We start from the raw sequence: 23,053 nt of genomic DNA, 5'->3' as shown, positions 1-23,053 counted from the left end.
GGATTTCAACTAGAAGTTAACTGCTGGTTGCCTTTGTGTTTCAATAAAAGGCTTCTCATGGGTCTAAACATCTATCCTGAGAGAGCTAGAAATATGCTAAAATTTTAAATAATTGGAGGACTTGGTGGCCTCAAAAATGGTATTGAAGACTATACTTTCCCCACTACCTATTTAGCATGAATTAAAAAACTGTGGAACTATAGTGATCCTTCCATGTTCACTGGGGTTAGGGGTGAAGGACTCCCATGAATGTGGAAAATTCACAAATAAAAAATACAATTTTTATTCCTAAGAGAACACCTCTCTAGGAATCTCCAGGTCCTCCAATGCACCTCTATGGTCAACATATGCCAGAAGTTGATCATAGAATCATGGTGGAGGGCCTACAAATGCCTTGCGAAGTGTTTTCTCTAGGAACTTCTAGGTTCCCAGCACAGTTCTGCGGTCAGCTTCTGGCAGAGGACCTGGAGATTCCTAGAGAGAATATATTAATCAAATCTGCATAAGTAAAAGCCACAAATGTAGAGAATCAACTGTACATCACCCCCTGTATTAGCCTTGTAATGTTACGTTAAGAGTGAAAAAGTGCTTAATCCTTCTACCATGTGCTGAGTTTCCACTGCTAATGTCCTCCTGTCTAGTTAGTTTCCTTCTAGTTAGGAAGGAAATGGTCTAGTGAAACAGTTTTGGAAGAGAATCACCAGCTGTAGACATTGTTAAGAACTTCTCTTTCATTTTTGTTTGTCCTCACAAATAGTCCCCTCACTCCTGCATTCATGTTTCTTTAGTTCATATAAGTTTGAGAATATCCATGTGCCAAGGTAATGTATATTTCTACCTTAAGTAGGTCATACTGTCATCAGTAATAAGAACAATAAATATTAAAATATAATTGTTTCAGCCTTAGAGCTATAATATTCATTGCACATGTTTTCAAGAGGCATCCATTCTATTTATACCAAATTTCTTTCTAAATTTATCTGAACATAGGCATGTTTGTATTGGTGGAATGAATAGTACTTAGTGGATCCCTCTAGTGAAGGCATGGAATTGAATCAGGCTGTTGAATTGCTTATTCATGTGCATAATAAGTAAAGTAAGCATTTGAGATTATATCAGCTTCACTGTCACCGTCAACTAATCGTTCTGAAGACAGCACAGAAACAAGCCCAGTGGTCAATTCTACAGAGTTTACAATTGTTAGTGTTTTATAAGTTATCTATCTCCTTAGGCTAGCTATTTTCTTGCCTAGAATAATGGCATGGTCAGATCCCTGAAATAAAATGAAATATTTTGGGGCACACAGTCCTACAAACTCATTGTTATATATCCTGATGTAAGTGTAGTCAACTGCCCAGTAAGTTCAGCTTTATACTAAAGAATATAATTGGAATATGACAAAATGATTTTACAGGGCTTGGCATGTTTGGTTTTCTGTGTAATTGCACAGACATGGCCATGTATTTGTATCAGAGGGAAAATTTATATATGTTGACATGCCAAATCAAACACCCTCCAGGTTGATCATGTAACCTCATCAGTTTTATTAATACGAAGCTTGATATGCCAAGCTAAACCATCAACTGTGCTTTATTAGTTACACAAAATTACTACATTTGTATGCAGAAATGTAGGGAAAAGAGATATTAACTCCAATAGAAAACTGATATTTTTGTGTGTGTAAAGTATTATTAAACTGTCTACTTTGGTCCAATTGAACGTCAAAGTTATAGAAATATACATTGAAAATTGATGTAAGGTGCAATCCAGTTAAAAGGGAAGGTTGCAAAGCAAAAGCTCGGTCCCAGAGATAGTGTCCAGTATCAGAGGTTACTGGTAGAAACTATGGCTGCACTGCAGAAATAATCCAGTTTGACACCGCTTTAACTGCCATGGAATTCTGGGAATTGTAGTTTGTTGTGGCACCAGGGCTCTCTGTCAGAGAAGGCTAAATGTCTTGCATAGTACAGTTCCCAGAATTCCCTAGCATTGAGCCAGATCAGTTAAAGCAGTTTCAAACTATATTATTTCAGCAGTGAGTTTTGGATCCATGAAATAAAAACTCTCTATATGTTAATTATTGCATACTTTCAGCCCACTGGCAAAAAAAAATTGATAATAAGCAATTGCTGTGAAGAAAATCTCCAGATAAAACCCTTCTCTACTAAATACCAAACTAACAGTTGCTCCTAAATGCTTCTTTTCCATTTTTCTTTTTAACCTGTTACAGACCGCCCAAAAGGGGAGGTCTCAGGCCACTGCCGGTTGCAGCGTGGAGGAGTCGCAGCAGCCAAACCGCGCGTCTCCTCCACGCTGCAAAGAAGGAGCGCGAAAATCGCACTCCTTCCGGCAACCTGGAAGAGACTCCGCAAGTGCCAAAGTGCACACTCGCGGTGGCACTTCTGGGCTGTGATGTGCGGACGCAGAGCGTCCGCTACATCAAAATGGCGGCGGCCATGTGGAACGGCCACCGCCATTTGTTACGGACTCTGTCCGTAACAGGATAAGGGGCGTCTGGAAGAGACGCCCCTTTTTCAAAATGGGACTTCTTAAGGACGTCCCTTATGGCCATGTGTAACACGCCTTTGAATCCATCTTTTATGCTCCTTCTCTCTCAGTGCCAGGTTGTCCATCACCACCTGGCCATATTGCTGCCTATGGCAGTATCACCTGTTCCTCCACCCATATAAGTTATGGCTGGGAAGGCACCATGACAAATCTTAGAGTAAGAAATACTTCTTGCCCAGGGACTTCTCAAATCCGCTGCCTTTTTCCTACAACATAGTAGCCATTCATAGTACGCAAAATATTGGTAAATGTATCCAAACTAGCAGAAGATTTTTCCCCAAATTTAATTGATTTTTATACTTTCTACACAAACACCAATAATTATTTTTTTATTTATAATCTATAATATTTTCTTTATAGAAGGATATGTTAGACTATATCCTAAAGGTATGGAATTATTTTATATTCTGTATCTCTCACTTAGTTATTCTGTTAACTATACTCCTTACCTGGTAAAAATTGGGTTCAGCTTGCTACAGGACCTAGTTTGCGGAGTGGGAGGGGGTGAATGAAGATACTAGCAGAGTATCTTCCTCTCTTGGAATTTGTAAAGGTCTAAGGAGGATCCCTGGATTGTAGTTTGTTAATTCTAATGTTATAGTATACAACTTGGGCTTCAGGTTCCAGAAGCTTGGATAATTAAGCATCCCCCCCACCCCGCTTAATTGGCTAATCATCTTAAATTCAAACCAAAGACCTTACATATTGCTTAGTCTGTGGCAATCAGGTGTAGTGTGTGTGGTTTTCATTTACCTCTCTCTCTCTCTCTTTCTCATATACTCTCTGTTTTTAATGAATGAACTGCTTGCATTCTGAGGGCAATATATAAACTGTCACAGCATGAAATCAATTTTCTGCCTTGATTCATCCAAAACATGAGAATTTCTAGCACATTAGTATTGCAATTAGAAACGTTAAGAGCAGACGGTAGCAAAAAGGACACTCTGCTCCATGACAATTTAATTTATTTCTCTTTGTGCAGACTAGCTTATAGGGACCCAAGGAAAGAGGAGACTTGAAGCCACATTCTACTAATAAATTTATCTTCTCATACTTAAGAGAAATGTATTTTTTCCTTCCTTTTGCTCTGTCTCTGTGGTCATGCTGCTGCTAAGACAGATTATTCATGCTTACTTGCTTCAGGTGGGCTTTTTGCAAGCTTCCCCACTAGGCCTGGGAATGTGGTACATTGAGGTCTATTCACAGGCTTCTGACATAGCCAGGCTTTTATTGCCTGGTGTTTTATTGCTGCCAAATCCTAGTCCTCCACCCAGTTTGTAGGCACTGTGTTTATTCTTTAGAATCAAGAAAGGTTATCACCTACCTTAATCCATGCAACTGTGTGGATTAGGGACACCACTGTTCCCTAAGATTCTCAAAGAGGATCCTGGAAACTTCTTGTTTCTTCTTTTTTGCTGTCTTTACTAAACTCTCTAGGGCCTCAGTGAGGATTTGCATCTGAAATGGGCAACCTGGAGCTTTTCTCAATGAAGACATCAGATCAAAGTTCAGTTAGTCAAGGCCTTTCTAAAACATTAAGGGGGCTTGGACTTACACAATAAAAAGATGAGCTTGGCAGAGATTGCAGTAAAAACATTCTGATCAGTAATCCGGATAAAGGATAGATTATAGGGCAAAGAACAGCTCTTGTTTAAATTGCTTTGAGAACCCCAAAACTAAATAATGTGAAACTTTGAATTTATTTTTAAGCAGTGCACATATTTAGTAAAATGGTAAGATTTTTGTCTTGTGATGTGTAATGTCTAAGAACTAAAATCGAAGCTCATTATTTTTAAATAATTACTACATGTTATCTTTTTATTGTACAACATAGTAAATATTTTAAAATATTTTTATTATGTTTATTTTTATAATTATTTTTATTATCAATATTGAACTCAGGCCTGTTTTCCATGCTTACTAAAAGCATTACAGAAGCAATAGTTACTTTCTTTAAAATAATTTATTGTTAAAGTACTTATATATTTAATTATTGCTAATTATTTAAAATAAAATAAAACAATAACAGATATTTATTTCATATATACAGCCACTTGGTATTCAGTATAGTAGATCTTTTATGTATGAATGACCACCCACAAGTAGGAGAGTTTGAAGTGAAGACATCCATGAAAAATTAAAGTAACAGTAAACAATGATTTTCTGTTGGTTTTTTTTTCTTGAAAAATATAGGTGCATATTTCTGATACAGTAAAAATTAATAAGTACTTATAGAATTTTGTTTCACAACATAATTGTATTGGTTGTTATTCAAAGTGAATGGTTGAGAGCCTGTGTAGAATTGCAGCCCCATTAACTTATTGCTTCTTTGAGTTGGGATCAAGCACAGTTAACAATGGTCATCACAAAGTTTTCACTAATATGTGTAGCGATTAGATAGTTGTCTCATTTACAAACATCTTAAAGAGCAAAATCCATATGTATTAAACAAGAGAAAAATCTTAAAGAGAAACTATTAGAAAATGAATTTCAAGGTGAAATCCTTATATAGTATGATGTGAAGAGCCAAACTTTTCTGTTGTTCAGATAGCATCTGCTGCCAGAGAAGCCTTTGCCTGGTTTAGACAACTGATTTTACTAAAAACATCCTTGTTTTGCATGTATAAAGTGTATTCTAGCATGGGTAATATGAACAAATTGACCTGAGATTTAGTTTGTATGTTTTCATAGGTGACCCTGACAGCCTTTTCAAAATTTGGACACTACTTTGATTTATCAAAAACAATGGCTCCAGAACTAATCCAGAATATCAGGTGGAATGGTTTTTCACTTTCTGAAGGAACGAGTTTCTGTTTTGATGGGAAATCAGAGTGAGTTTTCAAAGCCTCTTACTTTGGTTGATTGTACAGCAAAGGGTCATGCTTAGTGGGTAAATATTGGCATAGAATATTGCACTGGCCAGGTATAAATACTAGTAGCCCAGCCTTGTGCCACTGCCTGTATTGCAAGCTCTAGCAATGGCTCTGACATTTCATCTTAATGATGGAGATCCTCAGTTGGAAGGTACAAACTCATGGATGATTCCTGGCATAGTTTTTCATGACCCTGGCCTGATACTTCTTTGTTAGTCCATGAAATGCTAGTGGAGCTTATCCTCCTGTCCAACCCACTATCTCTGCTATAGATCTTTTTTAAAAAAATGTCTGAGTCTTGTTGAGGAAAAGTGTGCTAATTTATTTATATAAATAAAATAAATAAATCCTGCTGACATTACAGATGAGGATTGTGTGGGGAGAAACACAAGATGGGTTTTCTTTGCAAATTGCAAGGGCATTTGTGCATGCCTCTGTGCTCACTACCTATACTGTAACTCACATGCAGACCCCCTAGTTCTGGAATAAAAGGCAGATTTTACTCTCACTATAGTGTACAGATAGGGTTGCCATAACCCGGCTGCACCCGTGTATTTCCCGTTTTGGGGGGGCCCCGGGCCCCTCCCGGCACAGGTGCAGCCCAAAAACCGGGACCCCCCCGGTTGCAGCCAAGTTGCTGCGGCCTACAGGGCCTCGCTGCCCTCCTCCTCTGCCTCGGGGAGGCGGGGAGGAAGAAGAGGACAGCGAGGCCTGCCTGGGGCAGAGGAGGCGCCTCCCCGCGCACCCACACCACCCTCCTCCTCTGCCCCCTCGCCCCCAGGCTTGGTGCCCACCCGCAGCATAGAGGAGGCAAAGGCGGACGGAGCCAGTGCCTCTTGCGCGCGGGCGTGCAGGGAGGAGGAGAAGAGGGGGCGGAGGAGGCAGGGGAGGGTGGCGCGCCCGCGCGCAAGAGGTGCTGGCTCCGCCCGCCTTTGCCTCCCCGCACAGTCGCGCCACTCACCTCCACCTCCTCCTCCTCCGCCCCCTCTTCTCCAGGCCGCGCGGCCGCGTAGAGGAGGCAAAGCTGGAGGCGGTTCGCCTCCTGCGCGCAGCCGTGCGCCACCCTCCTCCTCCGCCCCGTCCGCCCCAGCCCCCAGGCGAATGGAGGAGGGGGAGAAGGAGGAGGAGGAGGTGGAGGAGAAAGGGGAGGAAAAGAAGGAGGGGAAGGAGGTGGTGCCGGGGGGGCCCAGGGGGTGTTTTTTTTGGGGGGGGGGGTACTTTCAATGCTAACAAGTCTCCCTTACTTTGACAGTGATAGTGTAGTGGTGATGATGATGATGAAGATGATATGAGTGGGTCAGCTTGAGAGGCATGCATGCACTGTTTCAGAAGCCGAGAGAGTGTGACTTTCCAAAGTGCCTTTTCTATGTGGTTTTGGTTCTGTAAATTGCTGTGATTTTTACAAACTCATGCGCAGTGAAGAAAAACCAAAGTCCCTTGACACACACTTCTGAGAAGTACACTTAGTGCAAGAACGGTGAAACCACCTTGACATGTTCAGTATGCATAGCCATGTTAAACCATGCTAAGTGTTAAACCCAAGGGGTTTGGTTATGGAATAAGCCTCTGATGCAAGAGGCCATGTTCAGTAAAGCCATGTGAAATGCCCAAATGTGCTGTTGTGTGTGTTTTGGAATGGAGGTCGGGGGTGTTTTGCCAGAAAGGGAAGTCCATTTCTGACATCTGTCTAGAAATAATGCCCAAATGTCCTCCATTTTGATCATGCCTAAGAAACAGGTATTTAGATTAACATTTAAAAAAAAATAATCAATTTTTCGTGTGTCCTCCATTTTTAAAAAATGTGTCCTACATTAGAAAAAATTATCCTACATTTGTCCTACATTTGTCCCAGTTTGGAGGTCCTGACTTATGGCAACCCTATGTACAGAGAGTGCCGTAATATCCCAAATCTACAAAACAGTGATACTGTAAAATAAATGATGCAAGCTTTTTCAACTTCAGTGGCTTTTTCATCAGGCAAAGGTGTTAAAAATCATACAGGAGGAGGGAAATGATGATTTTAAGAATCACAGGCCTACATTATCTCCTGTGTGATTTTTAACACCTTTTCCTGGTGAAGCCAATGAAGCTTTGAAACCTTGCATAATATATTATGTGCATTTTGGTTGGCCCAACAAAAGTATCACTGTTATTGGTTGTTATTGCACTTTGCTATAAAAAAGTTTGCACTTCTATAGCCTATATATCCAGGAGTAGCCATGTTGACAGTAAATAAATACGTATTGCCAACATGGCTATTCCTGGATATATAGGCTATAGAAGTGCAAATTTTTTATTTTCTTATGGGATAGAATAGCAGCTAAGCACATCTGGAAGAAAGGGCCTCATTCCTGGGTATCACTGGCATGGGAACTAACTTCCACCTTTTCACATTCCCCCCAGCAGTCCTAAGAAGAACCTTGATTTTCAGTGATTACCTCCTCTTCCCCTTCAGTGACCTTGCCACAGCGCTCCCCATTCAAAATGTTTCCTTAATCACAGGAGTACTTTATGCAAATGCCACAGGAGAAAGAAGAGGAAATTCACCTTCCTCTCACTTTTACCTGCCAGCTCTTCTATACATTCAAGCCAACGGAGCTAGAATTTGTTAGAAAAATTATTATGGTTTGATTATTTGTGGTTAAGACATTTAGTAGCAGCAGCAGCAGCAACACAACAGTAAGCATATACTCCACAGGTATTTGGTAAAACGAGCTAGATCTGAGCTTCTGGTAAATAAACAGGATACGTTGGTAGGTAAAAAGAAACTTATTTTATTGCTACATCTAGATTCTACAAAAATACCTAATCAGTAGAGAAAACTATACTTGGTAGAAGAGTCCCTAGAGCTGACTCTCATGCGTGTAAGTAAGAAGAAAAATCATATTTAATAGCACAGGCTGGTTTTTGTGTGTATATTTGATGAGAGCAGAGAGAGGAAGAGGACAGAGAACAATGGGCAACAAACTTTATTGAACCCCAGAAAAGGGAGGGGTATGGGAAGAGACTTCTTCACAAGCCACACTGACCAAATGACCACAGAGATATACATCAGTGTTCCTGCATATATGACACCCCCCTTCTCAAGGAAAGAAACAAAGATCTGGAAAACAAGCATTGATGCCAATACTCCAACAGAACTAGTCTACTGTGTGATGCAATATTGGGAAATGATTTTTGGATAACTTAATCTGTTATATGTGCTTCTCCTGCCAGACTGCTATATTTATTATTTTTATTTTATTGTATTTTATTTACTTATATTCTACTTTTCTCTCAGTATAGGGACTCAAGGCAGCTAACAACAAATTTAAAAGAAATTTAGTGCAATTTTAAAACAACACAAAAGCATTAAAATGTAAAGATAAAGTTTAAAAAACAATTTATAATGTTAAACATTACACATTAAAATATTTAAATGTACTAAAAACTATACAGAAACCTGACTTGCATAGAATTTGAAAGCCCAACCTTTGTCATTTTAAAAAGTCTGATGACACAAAAATATATTTACCTGCTGCTGAAAGAAGAGCAGGGATGAGACCATCCTGGCCTCTCTAGGGAGTGAGTTTCAGTGTCTCGGGCAGCCACCGAGAAGGCCCTCTCTCTTGTTCCCAAATGAGTGAGAGGGTGGTGAGACAGAGAAAAGGGCCTCTCCAGATGATCTTAATACTCTACTGGGCTCATAAAGGGAGATAGGGTCCTTCATATAACCTGGACCCAAGCTGTAAATGGCTTTATAGGTTAAAACCAACACTTTGAATTGTGTCCGGAAATGGACCAGCAGCCAATGGAGCTATTGCAGCAAGGGAGTTGTGTCCTTTCTGTAGTAAGCTCAGGTTAAGAACCTGGCAACAGCTCTTTGGGTCAACTGAAGTTTCTGAACACTTTTCAAAGGCAACCCCACATAGAGTGCATTACAGTAATCCAAACGGGATGTAACCAAGGCTACCACTGTAGCCAGATTTGACTTCTTCAAGAATGGGCACAATTGGTACACTAACTTCAACTATGCAAAAGTACTCGTGGACACTGCTGAAACCTGGGCCTCCAGGCTCAGAACGTGCTTGGTGAGAGCAGAGAGAGGAAGAGGACAGAGAACACAGGGCAATAAACTTTATTGACCCCTAGAAAAGGGAGGGGTATGAGAAGTGACCTGTTCACAAGCAACACTGACCAAATAACCATGCATCAGTGTTCCTGTGTAGAAGAAACACCTTTCTCAAGGAAAGAAAACAGATTTTTAAAAAACAAGCATTGATGCTAATACTCCAACCGTAGGATCCAGAGGGTTTTTTTTTAACGAGATCTTGCCATAGCCTCCTTCAGGCATGTTGGGGCCCTCATTTGTACGGAGACATTTTATACTGTTACTGATTTCAGACTTTAGTGCTTATTAATAGGGAGGTCCATCTAGTGATAATGGCTCTGGTATCGACAGCACGGGTATTGACACCAGACTCATCAGTTTTTAATGTAAAACAAAAGAGGCCCTTTGTGGCTATTCAGCTACTCTGGTTTGCTTTAAGACTTAAGAACCATTTATATAATTAAAGTACAAAGCTGTTAAAAGAAGATACTGAAAAAGTAAGCGCATTGAGCCTAGCATTTATTTAAGAATCAGTATTTTAAGAATATTTTTCATTAATGTTAAAAATTCAATCTAATCCACTGCATTTCCAACCTACAGCGACAAATCCATATTAATTATATATACACCAATAGTTTAGGTCAGTTGGAGGTGGCATTCTGGGCTGCAGTATGACATGGATCTTATGTGTTGACAGCATCTAGAGTCAGTGTAGCACTATGTGTTTTGAGGAAAGAAAATAATTTTCTTTCAATAAACTTAATTGCAAAGAAGATGGTGAACTGTTACAATTTAGGATTCAAGGATATAGCTGTGTTAGTCTGTAGAATAGTATGTAAAGAGTTCTTTCAGCACCTTTGAGATTAACTAAATAAAGAAGTTGGCAGCATGAGCTTTTGTAGACTCAAGTCTCCTTCTCCAGGTGCAGCCAACTTCTTTCTTTGGTTATAAACTGCATATATATATATATATATATATATAGTTCTCAAGAGAGATATTTTAAAAGGAGAGATTATCTTGGGGGGAATTACAAAAATAAACAAAAAAATGTGTCATCTGCTCTTGCAGACCAGCCATGTTGTTCCAAAATAACCCATGGATAAACTGCTCCTTTGGATCACAGCCATAATTGTAAGGAAAGGCTAATTATGATTTATCTATTAAAATATAATATCTAATAGGTATATTCCTTTATAGCTGCCTTCCAGATTTCCTCATTCTAATACATATATAATACATATGCAGATTTTGGTATTATGCTAGACAGGATAGCCAAGCAAGAATATTGCATTTGGTTTTATTATTTGCTTGTTTGAAGGGATGAACATTAAGCATAGATAGATGGGTTTAAATGGACATGGAGCACGGATTTCCTGATAAATCTTGCTAAAACAGCTTAAATTGTCTTTCCTAATGGAGTCTACTTCCTGATAATAGGCCTATTTGTCATACATTTTGATAACCTAGCCTTTGTTAAATGTCTAGAAACTATTGATAGGGAAGTCAGAAACTGTTGTAACTAGGATACCTTCTTATGAACCACTGCTTCATCAGTAACTAGACTATTAAACAAAACAAAAAAGGAAAAGACTCTACTGATAAAACACAGTAGCAAAATTAAACGGTTTCATAACTAATCTGTTCCAGGCCCCCTCACCCAGACATTCAAATACAACACATATTATAAATTTTGCTGACAATATTGTTTATTTGCTATCGTTAAGTTCACTGTCATCAGTAAATTGTGACGTGAAAACACATATGTTTTACATGTGAAATTATTTATGGAAGATTGAGCTAAGATATTTTAATTAGCATCTATTTTATGTAGCCTTGTATTTCTCATGAAGTAATTGAAGATAAAAATTATACTCTTGTTAATCATCTGATAAATATCTAGGTTTGAGTCCAGGTATAAAATGGTAATAATGGGAAAAGCCCTTCCTACCCCTGTTTTCTATAGCAGATATTCCAGTCTGCCAAAAATAGTACACAGAAGCAAATAGACACACCTTCCATGATTCAAAGAACTGTTCTCATAGTTTATCATGTAATGAATGCACAATAATTTTCACTATTGCAGCAAGTGCTAAAATAGGCTTTTGGATTCAGTTACCATATTGAAATGAATTACTATTAACAATTATTACCATCCAGCAAATGATTTTGTTTCATTAATTGTACAGATATAAACAAAGAATTTAAGAATATGAATTTTATTTACATGATAAGGTTGCACCCTTAGATTTGTTTGCACTGTCAAAAGAATGAAAAGAAGCTGGTAGAAGGAACAAAGAGAGCCCTGTTTTACTTTATAAACTGACAGTAACTCAACAAGCAAAATCTTTGTTAGGAGAGATTGAGTACCTTTTCATATCTTGCTGAAACTAGCAAGAGAAGATGCTAGAGAGATAGGTGTAGCTGGATATACTGAAATTTGCAACCGGTAAAATTAAATATTAAATATAAAATTAAATTACAGCCGGCCCTTCTTATACACGGATTTTTTATACATGGATTTAAGCATACACGGTTTGAAAATGTTCCCAAAAAGTATAAATTTACCTTGATTTTCCATTTTTTATAAGGGACACCATTTTGCTATTTCATTATATGTAATGGGACTTGAGCATACATGGATTTTGTTATACACGGGAGATCTTGGAACCAAACCCCAGCATATAACAAGGGTCCACTGTATAGGTTTAAGATAAGAGCTTTGAGTAAAGACCATTTGTCATATTACGAGTTTTTAATATCCTCACAGCACCTTATAAGGAATGGGAAACATTGCTGTATATTTAGTATGCTTTCTAAAGTACAAACAAGCTTTGTGTGAATTTCTTAACAAATTAGTTTAAACATGTACCTGTCCTGGGGTGTTCTTTGGGATGCTTTGAGTTGTTTTTTATCAATTTGAGTTCTTTTATGACTGGAGTGTAATTTATGCAAAGGTATCATTTCTTCATGCAGGTATTTGTGTTGCTGCAGTTACCAACTTTGCTACATTATAATTTTGTCTAAAACCAGATAGTATTTTATGCAGTTAATTACACGCTGCCTGAGAATTTGTTAACAGCTTAGTTTGAAAGCTGGTGCACTGAACTAATCAGGACTTTGGTCCAAGTTAATTGTATGAAATATAATGGGTTTTATTTTAAGCTTTCATTAAGCCATTCACTTCATAGCAGATAAATATGCTGCTCTTTCACAGAAAGCACTTTACAGTTACATTTATTTTATGGTGTGTTTATTTTAGAAGGGTGTGACTGGACACAGTTTTTCAGCATGTGTATACAAGTCACACACTCTCAGCCTCAGAAAATGATGATGACAAACCCTCTCTGAAAAAAAGTGCCAAGAAAACCCTATGATAGGTTCACCTTAGGGTCACCATAAGTCAATGATACACAACAACAATAACAAAATATGTACATACTGTGAAACTTACATGTGTGAGTGTCCATGTGAGAATTTGCATTTCAGTTTTATGATTTTTCTACAGAGATATGCTCTATTTGTAATAAACATATAATATTACAAGATAATGTCAGAGTACAGTCATGAATGTAAAGCAGAGATAGTAAGCATGTGGCCCTCCAGAAGTTGATCTGCAAGCCTCACCTGCCCTAGCTAGTTAGAAAGTTGTAAGAAATATACTACAACATTCTCTGGATTCTGGATAGGCTTGGAAACAGGCCCCTGGGCTGAAGATATTACTACTTAATGCCAGTCTGGTAAATGGAAAAACAGCTATGATCCAGGACCTGATCCTGGATGAGCATGCTGAACTGGTTTATATTATAGAGAGCTGGGTGGATGAATCTGGGGATTTAACAGCAGTGGGCAAGACCTGTGGGGCAGTGAGACAAAGTTGCATTTTTTTGTAATTCCATCATCATCACCGGTGTCCCATCCCACTGTCATCCCCCCTACCCCCACCATCTCATAATAATAATAATAATAATAATAATAATAATAATAATAATAATAATAGGAATTATTTATATGCCACCCAATCACTGGGAATCCGGGCAGCTCTTGATAGTTCATCTTCATTAGAAGACAAATCAGACTTTCCAGTCGAGGAGTAACAGCAGATGGTTGACAGCCAACCAAATCCTCCTCCTGTTCAGCAGGTCAGATCAGATTTAGAGCAGGGAGACTTCCCCTCCCAGTCTCAGAGGAAGACAGAGGCTCAGATGTCTGGCCCAGACTATTCCATGTAGATGAAGTGAGAGATTTCAGTCAAGACATCAAGACAATCACAGCTGTGCAACCCATCCCTACATACTGAAATATGGTGTTGACTGAATTTGGCACCTATAAAAGAAAGTTACAACCACCAGCTAACTTGTCAAGTACAGCTTTATTCTTCCTCTTTGCAGTTTGGCTTAAAGAAATGCACAGATTTATGACCCCTGGAGTACTTAATGACTCAGCTACTGCTACTTTTTGTAATCGTGACTCTGATTTACAGCTTTTTTGACCCTGGGCGTTTTAACTTCCCGATACCTTTTGATGACAAGTTACTGATTCTTGGCTTCTGACTGTCAGTATTTTAGGAACCCTAGACCTCTGATCCTCATCTACTTTTCCTTAAGGCACCCACAATCTTTTAGGTGTCAGTGTGTGTATTTGAAGATGGATTGTAGGGAAAGGGCTATGTGGCCATGTTCTAGAAGAGTTTATTCCTGATGTTTCACCAGCATCTGTGGCTGGCATCTTCAGAGAATGCTGGCATGGAAGAGAGTTGGATATATATACTGTGTGACCCTGGGTAGGGCCTGTAGAGCCCGGTCTAGCTGCTTCAATTCTAGGACATCTAAGTCATCTGCAAACAAAACCAACGTTTGGGCCACAAGGTGTACAGAAAATCTACACTCATGGACAGATACCTGCACAAGAACTCCAGTCATCACCCAGGACAAAAAAGAAGCACAATAAAAACACTAGTAGACTGGGCAGAATGGATCTGTGAACCACACTTCTTGGAAGATGAATTGACCTAGACCGGGCTCTATGGGCTAATGGTTATTCCAGCTCAGACATCAGAAGGGCTGCCAGACCAAGAAAAACCCAGAGGAGGGAAGACAAGCAACCACTCAAAGGGAAGGTATTTTTACCATACAAAAAGGAGTTGCAGACAGAATAGGGAAACTGGTGAGGAAAGACAACCTCCAAATGGTTTACAAACCAACCAAGAAAATCCAGGAAATTCTGCGCTCAGCAAAGAACAAGAGAGACCCTCTCACAGCCGCAGGTGTTTACCCCATACCATGCAGCTGTGGACAAGTCTACAAAGGGATCACCAAACGCAATGTACAAACACGAATCAAGGAACACGAGAGACACTGCAGACTGAGTCAGCCAGAAAAATCAGCAGTAGCAGAACACGTTATAAACCATCTTGGGAATAAAATATTGTTTGATAACACTGAAATTCTGGACCATGCCAGCAGCTATCATGTCAGAATGCACAGGGAAGCCATTGAAATACATAAACCTGTGGATAATTTCAACCGGAAAGAAGAAACCCTTAAAGTGAACAAATTTTGGCTACCAGTCCTGAAAAATAGCAAAATCAGGACTCAGCAAATACAAATGAGAAATCCACCCAGGGTCAGGGTCTTTCCCAGCAGACAATGATCACCAGTTAGCAGACACTAATCCTCTTCGCATATCCTCCCACCCTGAGGCCCTGCCATTAACAACAGAACAATACACAAAGTAACATGGAAATCACTCCTCCCTACCCAGGGTCACACAGTGTGTGTGTGTATATGCAACTCTCTTCTATGTCAACATTCTCTGAAGATGCCAGCCACAGATGCTGCCGAAACGTCAGGAATAAACTCTTTTAGAATATGGCCACATAGCCTGAAAAACCCACAAAAAGCTATGGATGCTAGCCATGAAAGCCTTCGACTTCACATCAAATCAAAAGTTTGTTTCTGTCTCACATCAAACCCGGGATTTGCTTTCCCTGCTTTGGAAAAGTCCTGACTGTTGGAAGCACTTAGAAAGGGGGACAGAGAGTAGAAGCAGTGGGAGAAATAGCACCAGCCAAAAATCACACTGAGAAGAATGAGTTTGTTATATAGACATTAATCTTTAGTCAATTAAGGATTTGGAGTGGGAAGCGAAGCAAGGGAAGAAACTTTATTTTTTCTTTCCCTTTCTTCTTGGGATGCCTGTGTCCAGAGATATTTAAACTTCCCTCATTTATTGACAGAGGTGTGAAGGGGAGAAGGGTATTGGATATGGCAGCTATCCAGTGACAGTGCCTGTAGGTGATAAACTTGTTAGAAAAACAAAAAAGGCTGTTGTTTAAAATAGTGTATGGGAAGAAACTACTTTTCATAACAATTTGAATATGGCCAGGGAAATGTATGGCTATCAACCCAATTTGATTCCGCATTTTTACAAGTTATTGTGGCATAAACAGGGTGAATTCTGTGCAAAATGCTTTACACTAAATCTGAATTATTTTGCTAGTATTGATTCATTTACTTCAGTTTTTTTAAAAAAACTGTCATTTTTTCACTTGCAAAGCTGAAAATATTAATATTGTTATTAAAATATAATTTGTAAATAAGATACTCTTTTTTCATTCTTTAGTGATATGGCCTGTGGTTATACTAGATTGCTTCATTCCATTCAGAAGTTCATCTACCAGCAAGGATATGATGGCTCTTGTCTCCAGGTATAATGCAACATCTGCATTGTTTCCAAGCACAGAAATAAAAATTTTATAACGTCTGTTGGGGGATTCAGTAGTGAAGACTGAATCTTTTCAAACACTGATGATTAAAACAGTGGAAATAATTAAAATAATTTTTACTGTATGAAATGGTTGGCAACATGCTTTGTAGTCACATTATTCAATCCTTGCTATCTCCAAATAAACATTCAACCCCTAAACTCCACTTTTGTAGCCAATGAACCTCCCCATTAGTCCCTTAATACTTCTGAGACCATAGCACTCCCCCCCTCCCCATCAGCAGCCTCTGGTGGAGGTGCAGTGTCTTCCATTCCGAGTCTAGTGTCTCTGCTGGGTGAACAGCCATACCAGATTCCAAATTGGGAGGCTGCTGAAGAAGAGGTGTGCACACCCGTTCCAGTTTCTCTGCTGCTCTGTCTTGGGTAAGGGAGCCCAGGCAGCAGAGAAGCCTAAATGATAAACCCCTTCCTTCTTTCTGTCCCTTCCCCCACTGCATCTCTTGCCCAGCTGCCCCTCAGCAGTGGTTTCTGGATCTGGCCAAGCAGTAGCCAAGGGGCAGACAAGCAAAGCATGGGGGGGGGGGGAGAGAGGGAGAGTGATGAACACTTTTCTGCTGCCCCTTTGGCAGCCTTTTCTGGGCACCTGCATTGGGTGATACAAAGCCTGGTGACACCCACCCTACTGACACAACTGATTTTCAGTAACATTCCACCCTACCCACACAACCTCCTAGAAACCCCCAGTTCGATGGTTGAGGTTTGTCTCTTTTTTTATTGTTTTAAGGGCACAGCCTAGTTTCGTAGAATGTTTTTACCACTCGCTCTCATGTGCATTGTGCCACATGAGAGGATTCTGACAGGAAGGACTCTTGTGCACATAGAAAGGTGCATTCATAGCACAGTTGGTGGCTCTTCATACTTTATACTAAATTTTTTATTGGAAGAAAAAACTTCTAATTCACAGGCTGAAATCCAGGGTCATGTTCATATACATATAGTACAGATTCCATGTGTGCAAGGAAATGCTTGGTGGTGAATCAGGCTACAGCCCTTCATACAGTATTGAATGCTACATGGGAGGGCTTTAAATCTCAACCTTGCTTTTACACAATTTACATTCAGTCATCTTTTTAATAGGTCTTAACAGGACCTATTAAATAGGACCTATATTTAATAGGTCATAACAGGAGTCTTTAACACAGCCAGTGTGATGTGATGCCAGCACAGTGTAGTGGCTTGAGTATTCAGTGAGGACTCTGGGAGTCTAGGGTTAAGATATCCACACAGTCATGGGGATCCTCAGAGTGATCTTGGACTAGTCTCAGTCTCTCAGCCTTAGAAGAAGGAAATGACAAACCTCTTCTGAAGAAATCTTGCCAAGAAAATCCTATGATGGTGTGCTTATAAGTCAGAATGAGCATGAAGGCACACAGCAAAACAAGAACAACAGGAGAAAAATGTTCTGTTTGAACTAATATTTCTTAGATTGTGGTACAGTAAATACTAGGAACACCTGACAGACTGTCTAGGTAAGTTAAATATGGGAGAAATAATGTTTAGAGCATTGTTGAAATTATTATTCCATCTTTATAATTATTGGCAAATTTTATTAAAGCTTTTTTTCAGCAAGTGTCATAATTGTTACCTGGAGAATTATGTCTAAGATCTATCTGTCCAAAATCAAACATTGATTTTATTAAACTTTCTCAAACACAGCTCTCCTGGTTGATTTAGTTTTCAGTCTGTACTGAGCTTTAAGAGTAAGCATGTTTTTGTGGTGTTTTTTTTTAGTATAGTAATGCCCTTCTGGAGAAGTAAATTGGTCCCTGACAGGCACCTCTGCTTTCGTTACCTTAGCAACAGGCATGTCATAACAGTTCCCCAGAACGGTATGTTGAGCTGCTCCTCCAACATGATGACAGGTCCATAGGAAGCAGGAAATCGGAGAATATCAGAAGCAACAGCACCAAAGTGACATGAAAATCCTGGGAGCAGACAGCAAATAACCTGTTATTGGGGGGGAAATTATTTTTTCCCCCTCCCCACAAGATACTGGACAAGGGATAAAAATAGTACCTAGCTATCTCCTCCATGTATCTCTATTTCTTTCATCTGTTGGTCTATAGTAAAAATGCTAGAAACTGCAAGTGGATAAAACCGTTTTTGTGACATGAATGGTTTATTTTGTGTGTGTTTAAGCAATTGGGGAATAGAATTTATTTCTGCTGATAATTATCTTATTAATAATTTAAAATATTCCTCTATTTCAAACCCTTTCTCAATTATGCTTAACAGCAATACTTTTAAGTAACACTTTAAAATAAGAGTGGAATGCTAGAACCCTAGAATAAAGAGAGAAATTGAATAGTCATCCATTAAAATTATTTTACTATGGGCAAGAACCAAACCATGACTTCCACTGCCAAAACAGTGAAACAGTCAGTGTCTCCTTCCCACTGCAGCCCCTTTGTGTCAAAAGTAACAAATCTGGGGGCCTGGAAAGCCCTCTGGAGCTGATTTTCAGGAGCCCCCAAGAGCTACATGGGGAAGGAAGGGACAAGTAGGTTCTGTTTCATTGCTGCTGCAATATCAATAGTGTTGGATTTAGGCCCTAGACAGAGTCTGATAAGTTAAAACAATTAAGAGGGCAACCATATAATACAAAAAGCTTCCTAAAAAGGAATGTTTTAATACCCCAGTGGAAATACATTAAAGAAAATTCCATTGTCAGGGTACATTTACTGAAAAGGCTGTTTTTATGGTCCTAAACACACTATGCACACATTACCCTTAATCCTATTGCTATTCCTCACTAAAGTAGACCCATTGAATCAATTGGATTTACTTATACCTTGTCCCACAATTCAACAGTTGATTCAGTGGTTCTACTCTACTTGAAACTAATAGACAGGATTCTAGCTATAATGATACAAAAGAGAGCTAAAGGATACAGCTGACAGTTCTGTTTACACATCATACATGACACAAAGCACCTATTGGGCTGGTGGAGGTAGGAGATGCCTAAATGTACTAGCCTACATCAGTGAGACGTACTGACAGTTGAGCAGTCATGTTCAGCTTTAATATGGCTTTGTTCCACACAGACGCCATTGGATGACAGCTATTCCATTGCACACAGCCACTTTTGATTTTACCTGCAAGATTATTTGACTGTTTTCTATGGCCATGTCACCACTTCTCTGCCCCCCACCACACCTTGCTCTGCCTTTGGGCTGAAATACCCTCTCATAGAAAGTGGGAAGCTTGGTAAGGGCAATGACTTTTGCTATCAAATTTTCCTTCCAGTTCGTTACTCCCTACTAAGTGGAAGGGTGCATCAGAGTTTATTTCCTTTTTTCAGGGCTTCAGTTTGCACTAATTGTTTTTTTTTATATATATATATATATACTTCACAGAAAAAGGAAAGGAACATTGTAAGAATTGGAATTCAGAGCCTTGGATCGGTACTGTGGGGTGATGATATTTGTTGTACTGAAAATCCACAGAATATTAGTAAGCTCACAAAATTTTTGTATGCTCTCCGTGGCCTCCTCAGAACATCTTTGTCTGCCTGCATGATCACTATCCCAGCTCATTTGATCCAGGTAGGTGTAATCCAGTCGCTTTTACTAATGTCAATGGGTATATAAAAATACAATCATTTAATGCAGTAAATTGTTAGAAATCACCATAGTGGTGCTGTTGGATTATAAACTGGATTGTTTCTTATGTGTGTTTTGGCCCTAAATGGGTGCAGGAGCAACATGTTCCCTCCTGAGGTAACTTCTGACAGATGGTGGGTTTTTGCAGAATTTCAGAATTTGCAGTCCCAAACTGGATTATTTCTGCAGTGTGTTTCAGACCTTGGCCCTGAAACAGAGGAGGGTGGTTTCTGGCTGCTCCAGAGGCATGGCGATCAGACACATGCCCCTGGAGTGCCCAGAAGCCATCCTGGGGCTGCACTGGGGCTGCCTATGATGGCCTAAAACCAGCTTTGAAAGGAGTGGATAGTAGGCTGTTTCTAGAAGATCACTCTGTATCAAGTTATCTATACATTTTAATTTCTACTGATAAGCATTTAATGAATTGGAGTTCCAGACAATGTCATCAACATTTTTAACTAGCAGATGTCCCTTTGACCCAGGGAATGTATGTGTGGAGTTGGTCATACTGAGGACCCTCCTCACCAACTAGATCGCCACACTACACTCTTATAGTGCTGCTATTCCACTTTAACTGCTCTGGTTGCCTCCTGTTGCATTCTGGGATTTGCAGTTTAGGGAGAGGCATTTAGAATTCTTAGCCCTCACTGAACTACAAGCCTCATAATGCATCAGGAAGCAGCCAGAGCAGTAAAAGTGGAATAGTATCACTATAAGAGGGGAGTGCGGTAATGTGGTACGTATTTCAATCTCCATTTTTCAATTTGCCAGAGAGAGATTTTTGTCTCACTGTTGGATAGTTTTGGTGAACAGCTTAGCATGGAAGAAAATAATGTTCTTACCAAGGGATGTTGACAAGGATTTCCTATAATGTGTCCCACTTTGTCCTTGCAGTGAAAAATATTTGAGAAAATTCATTAGCAAGTCTGAACTTCTTAACATTTTTTCGACTAGCAGTATTGCTTTCTTTAAGCAACAGTCCTTTTAGTTCTTCAAACTCGCCTGGATGACTGGTGTTTTTAGGGCTGTGGATTGCAACATTCTAAATATGTTCATATTGTAGCTGTATTTTACATATGTTTTATTTTTAATTTTTATCTGCTTAAATTTTTGTATCTTTATCTAATAATAATAATAATAATAATAATAATTTTACAGTGGTATTTCATTGTGAGCAATAAATTGAATCTGTCTTTTATTATCAGTAATAGAGCACTGACATGGTTTTAGAGAACAACTAGTGAACAAATATTGCCTGTATGTGTCTGTGTATGTCCTCTTTTTTATAAGCCAAGAGAGTTAGAAACCTGTTTGATTTCTTACCTGGAAAAATATTGAAGCAAATAATAAATCAATTTATCAGTGGTTTTAATTTTAAAAATAAGTAAGGAGCCAGTATGATGAGGTCAGAAACTATTTGAACGCACATTGCAACAACAGCAGCATGTTCAGCTTAGGGTTCCCATAAATCAGAAGTGACTCAAAGGTACAGCAACAGCAAAACTAGCATTCTTATCCAGAACAAATTTTGCAAGACCAGCTACTATATTTAAGATAAATATTTAAAGATCTAAGATTTATAGATTAGCAAAACATCACTTACTATGATAGGTCTACATTTTTAGATGTCTTTTAATCTAGCTCCTTGTGAACTGTCTTCTGCACTAGAGATGGAGACAAGGGATTTAATCCTGAGGTACCTCTTCACATAGACAAGCAGTTTTTAAACCACTCTTGCCAGTGATCTTTGGATGTTCAAGAATCTTAGTAATCAAAACTATGTCTCCATCTCTGGTGTTTAGATTTTTTTAATCAACAAAAAATGTACCAAACTGTGCAAACCTGGTTTATACAAAAGCCATGGCCATTCCCTTTTCATCAACCACCTCTTAATGTTTCATCAAAAATAGCTTTTGAAGTTCTGCATATAGATTTTTTTCATTGACTGTGAGTAGCATGTAGGGAACATGTCAAGGAATTAAAAGTACATACATGTCCCCTATATTTCTGTCCCGCCCCTATTACTCATGCTGTGCATACCCATGAGAGGGTGGCCATGAGTCAGAAAAGACTTGAAGACACACAACAAACAACAACAAGGGGGTCTAGGAATCAGAGAAAAGGGTGAGTGAGTGGAAAGGGAGGCAAAAGTGGGGGGATAGGGAAGGGATAGGGCCAAATTCTGGGAAGAAGGAAGGAGTTATGGGGGGTGGGAGAAATGGGGCCATAGAAACCCACTGGATGGGAGTCACACACTCTCAGCCTCAGAAGAAGGCCATGTCAAGCCTTCCCTGAACAAGTCTCTCTCTTGATAAGAGAGAGAGGGAGAGAGGAAGGAAGGAAGATAAAAGGAAGGAAAGAAGATGGAGGGAAGAAGGGAGGAAGGAAGGAAAGAAAGAAGAGGGAGGGAGGGAGGGAGGGAGATAAAAGAAAGGAAGGAATTCTGGAAACCAGGGTCGGAATCCCAGCCTTGCCATGGAGGCCCACTGGGGTGGGTGAGTCACTCTCTCTCAGCCTCAGAGGGAGGCCGTGGCAAGCCGCCTCTGGGGGAAAACACCTTGCCAAGAAACCCCCGGGAAAGGGTGGCCCTAAATCGGAAAGGACTTGAGAGCAAACAGCAACATGAACAACACAACTCTTGAGTTGTAAGACTCAGAGAGGAGGGTGGAAAAATGGGGAAGGAAGAGTCTGGGAAAGAGGGAGAACTGGGGCTGGGGGACTGGGGAGGTCTCTGTCCGGGGAGGGAGCATACTCAGAGCTCCATGAGTGCCCCAGTCCATGCTGGCAGCTGCCTTTGAAGCCCGAGCTAAGTGGCTTGGACCCTCCCCACTTGAAGGCGCTGTCAGAGCCCCGCTCCCTTCCCTTGGTCCCTCCTTGCTTGCCTTCCCAGAGTTTGCATGCGGAGGCCGACACTGAGGCCGCCTCTTCCTCCTCCTCCTCCTGCCTTTTCCTGCCTCCCCCTCCAGGACTTATAGGACCAGGACCCCCTCTAACCCATACACAGTTTTCACTATAATATTTTTTAATTATGCAAAAAAGCCACTGTGCCATCACAGCACCCCCTACAGTTTCGCACCATAGGCCGTTGCCTAGTTTGCCTATATGGATGAGCCGGCCCTGAATTTGTGTGGTGCAAA

General features: G+C 39.8%; 1 protein-coding gene across 1 annotated transcript in view; it reads left to right on the top strand.

Moving 5' to 3' along the window:
• ELP4 (elongator acetyltransferase complex subunit 4) overlaps positions 1–23,053 on the top strand; it is a 226,484-nt gene that overhangs the window by 42,969 nt on the left and 160,462 nt on the right. Inside the window, 3 exon segments of the mRNA XM_042475388.1 lie at positions 5,260–5,399; positions 16,153–16,237; positions 19,671–19,859. Of these exon segments, the coding sequence (XP_042331322.1) occupies positions 5,260–5,399; positions 16,153–16,237; positions 19,671–19,859 (414 nt within the window).

Source organism: Sceloporus undulatus, chromosome 1 (genome assembly GCF_019175285.1).
Source record: "Sceloporus undulatus isolate JIND9_A2432 ecotype Alabama chromosome 1, SceUnd_v1.1, whole genome shotgun sequence".
Lineage (NCBI taxonomy): Eukaryota > Metazoa > Chordata > Lepidosauria > Squamata > Phrynosomatidae > Sceloporus > Sceloporus undulatus.
Note: the sequence above shows the minus strand (reverse complement) of the source record. Positions and strands in the feature narration are given on the sequence as shown.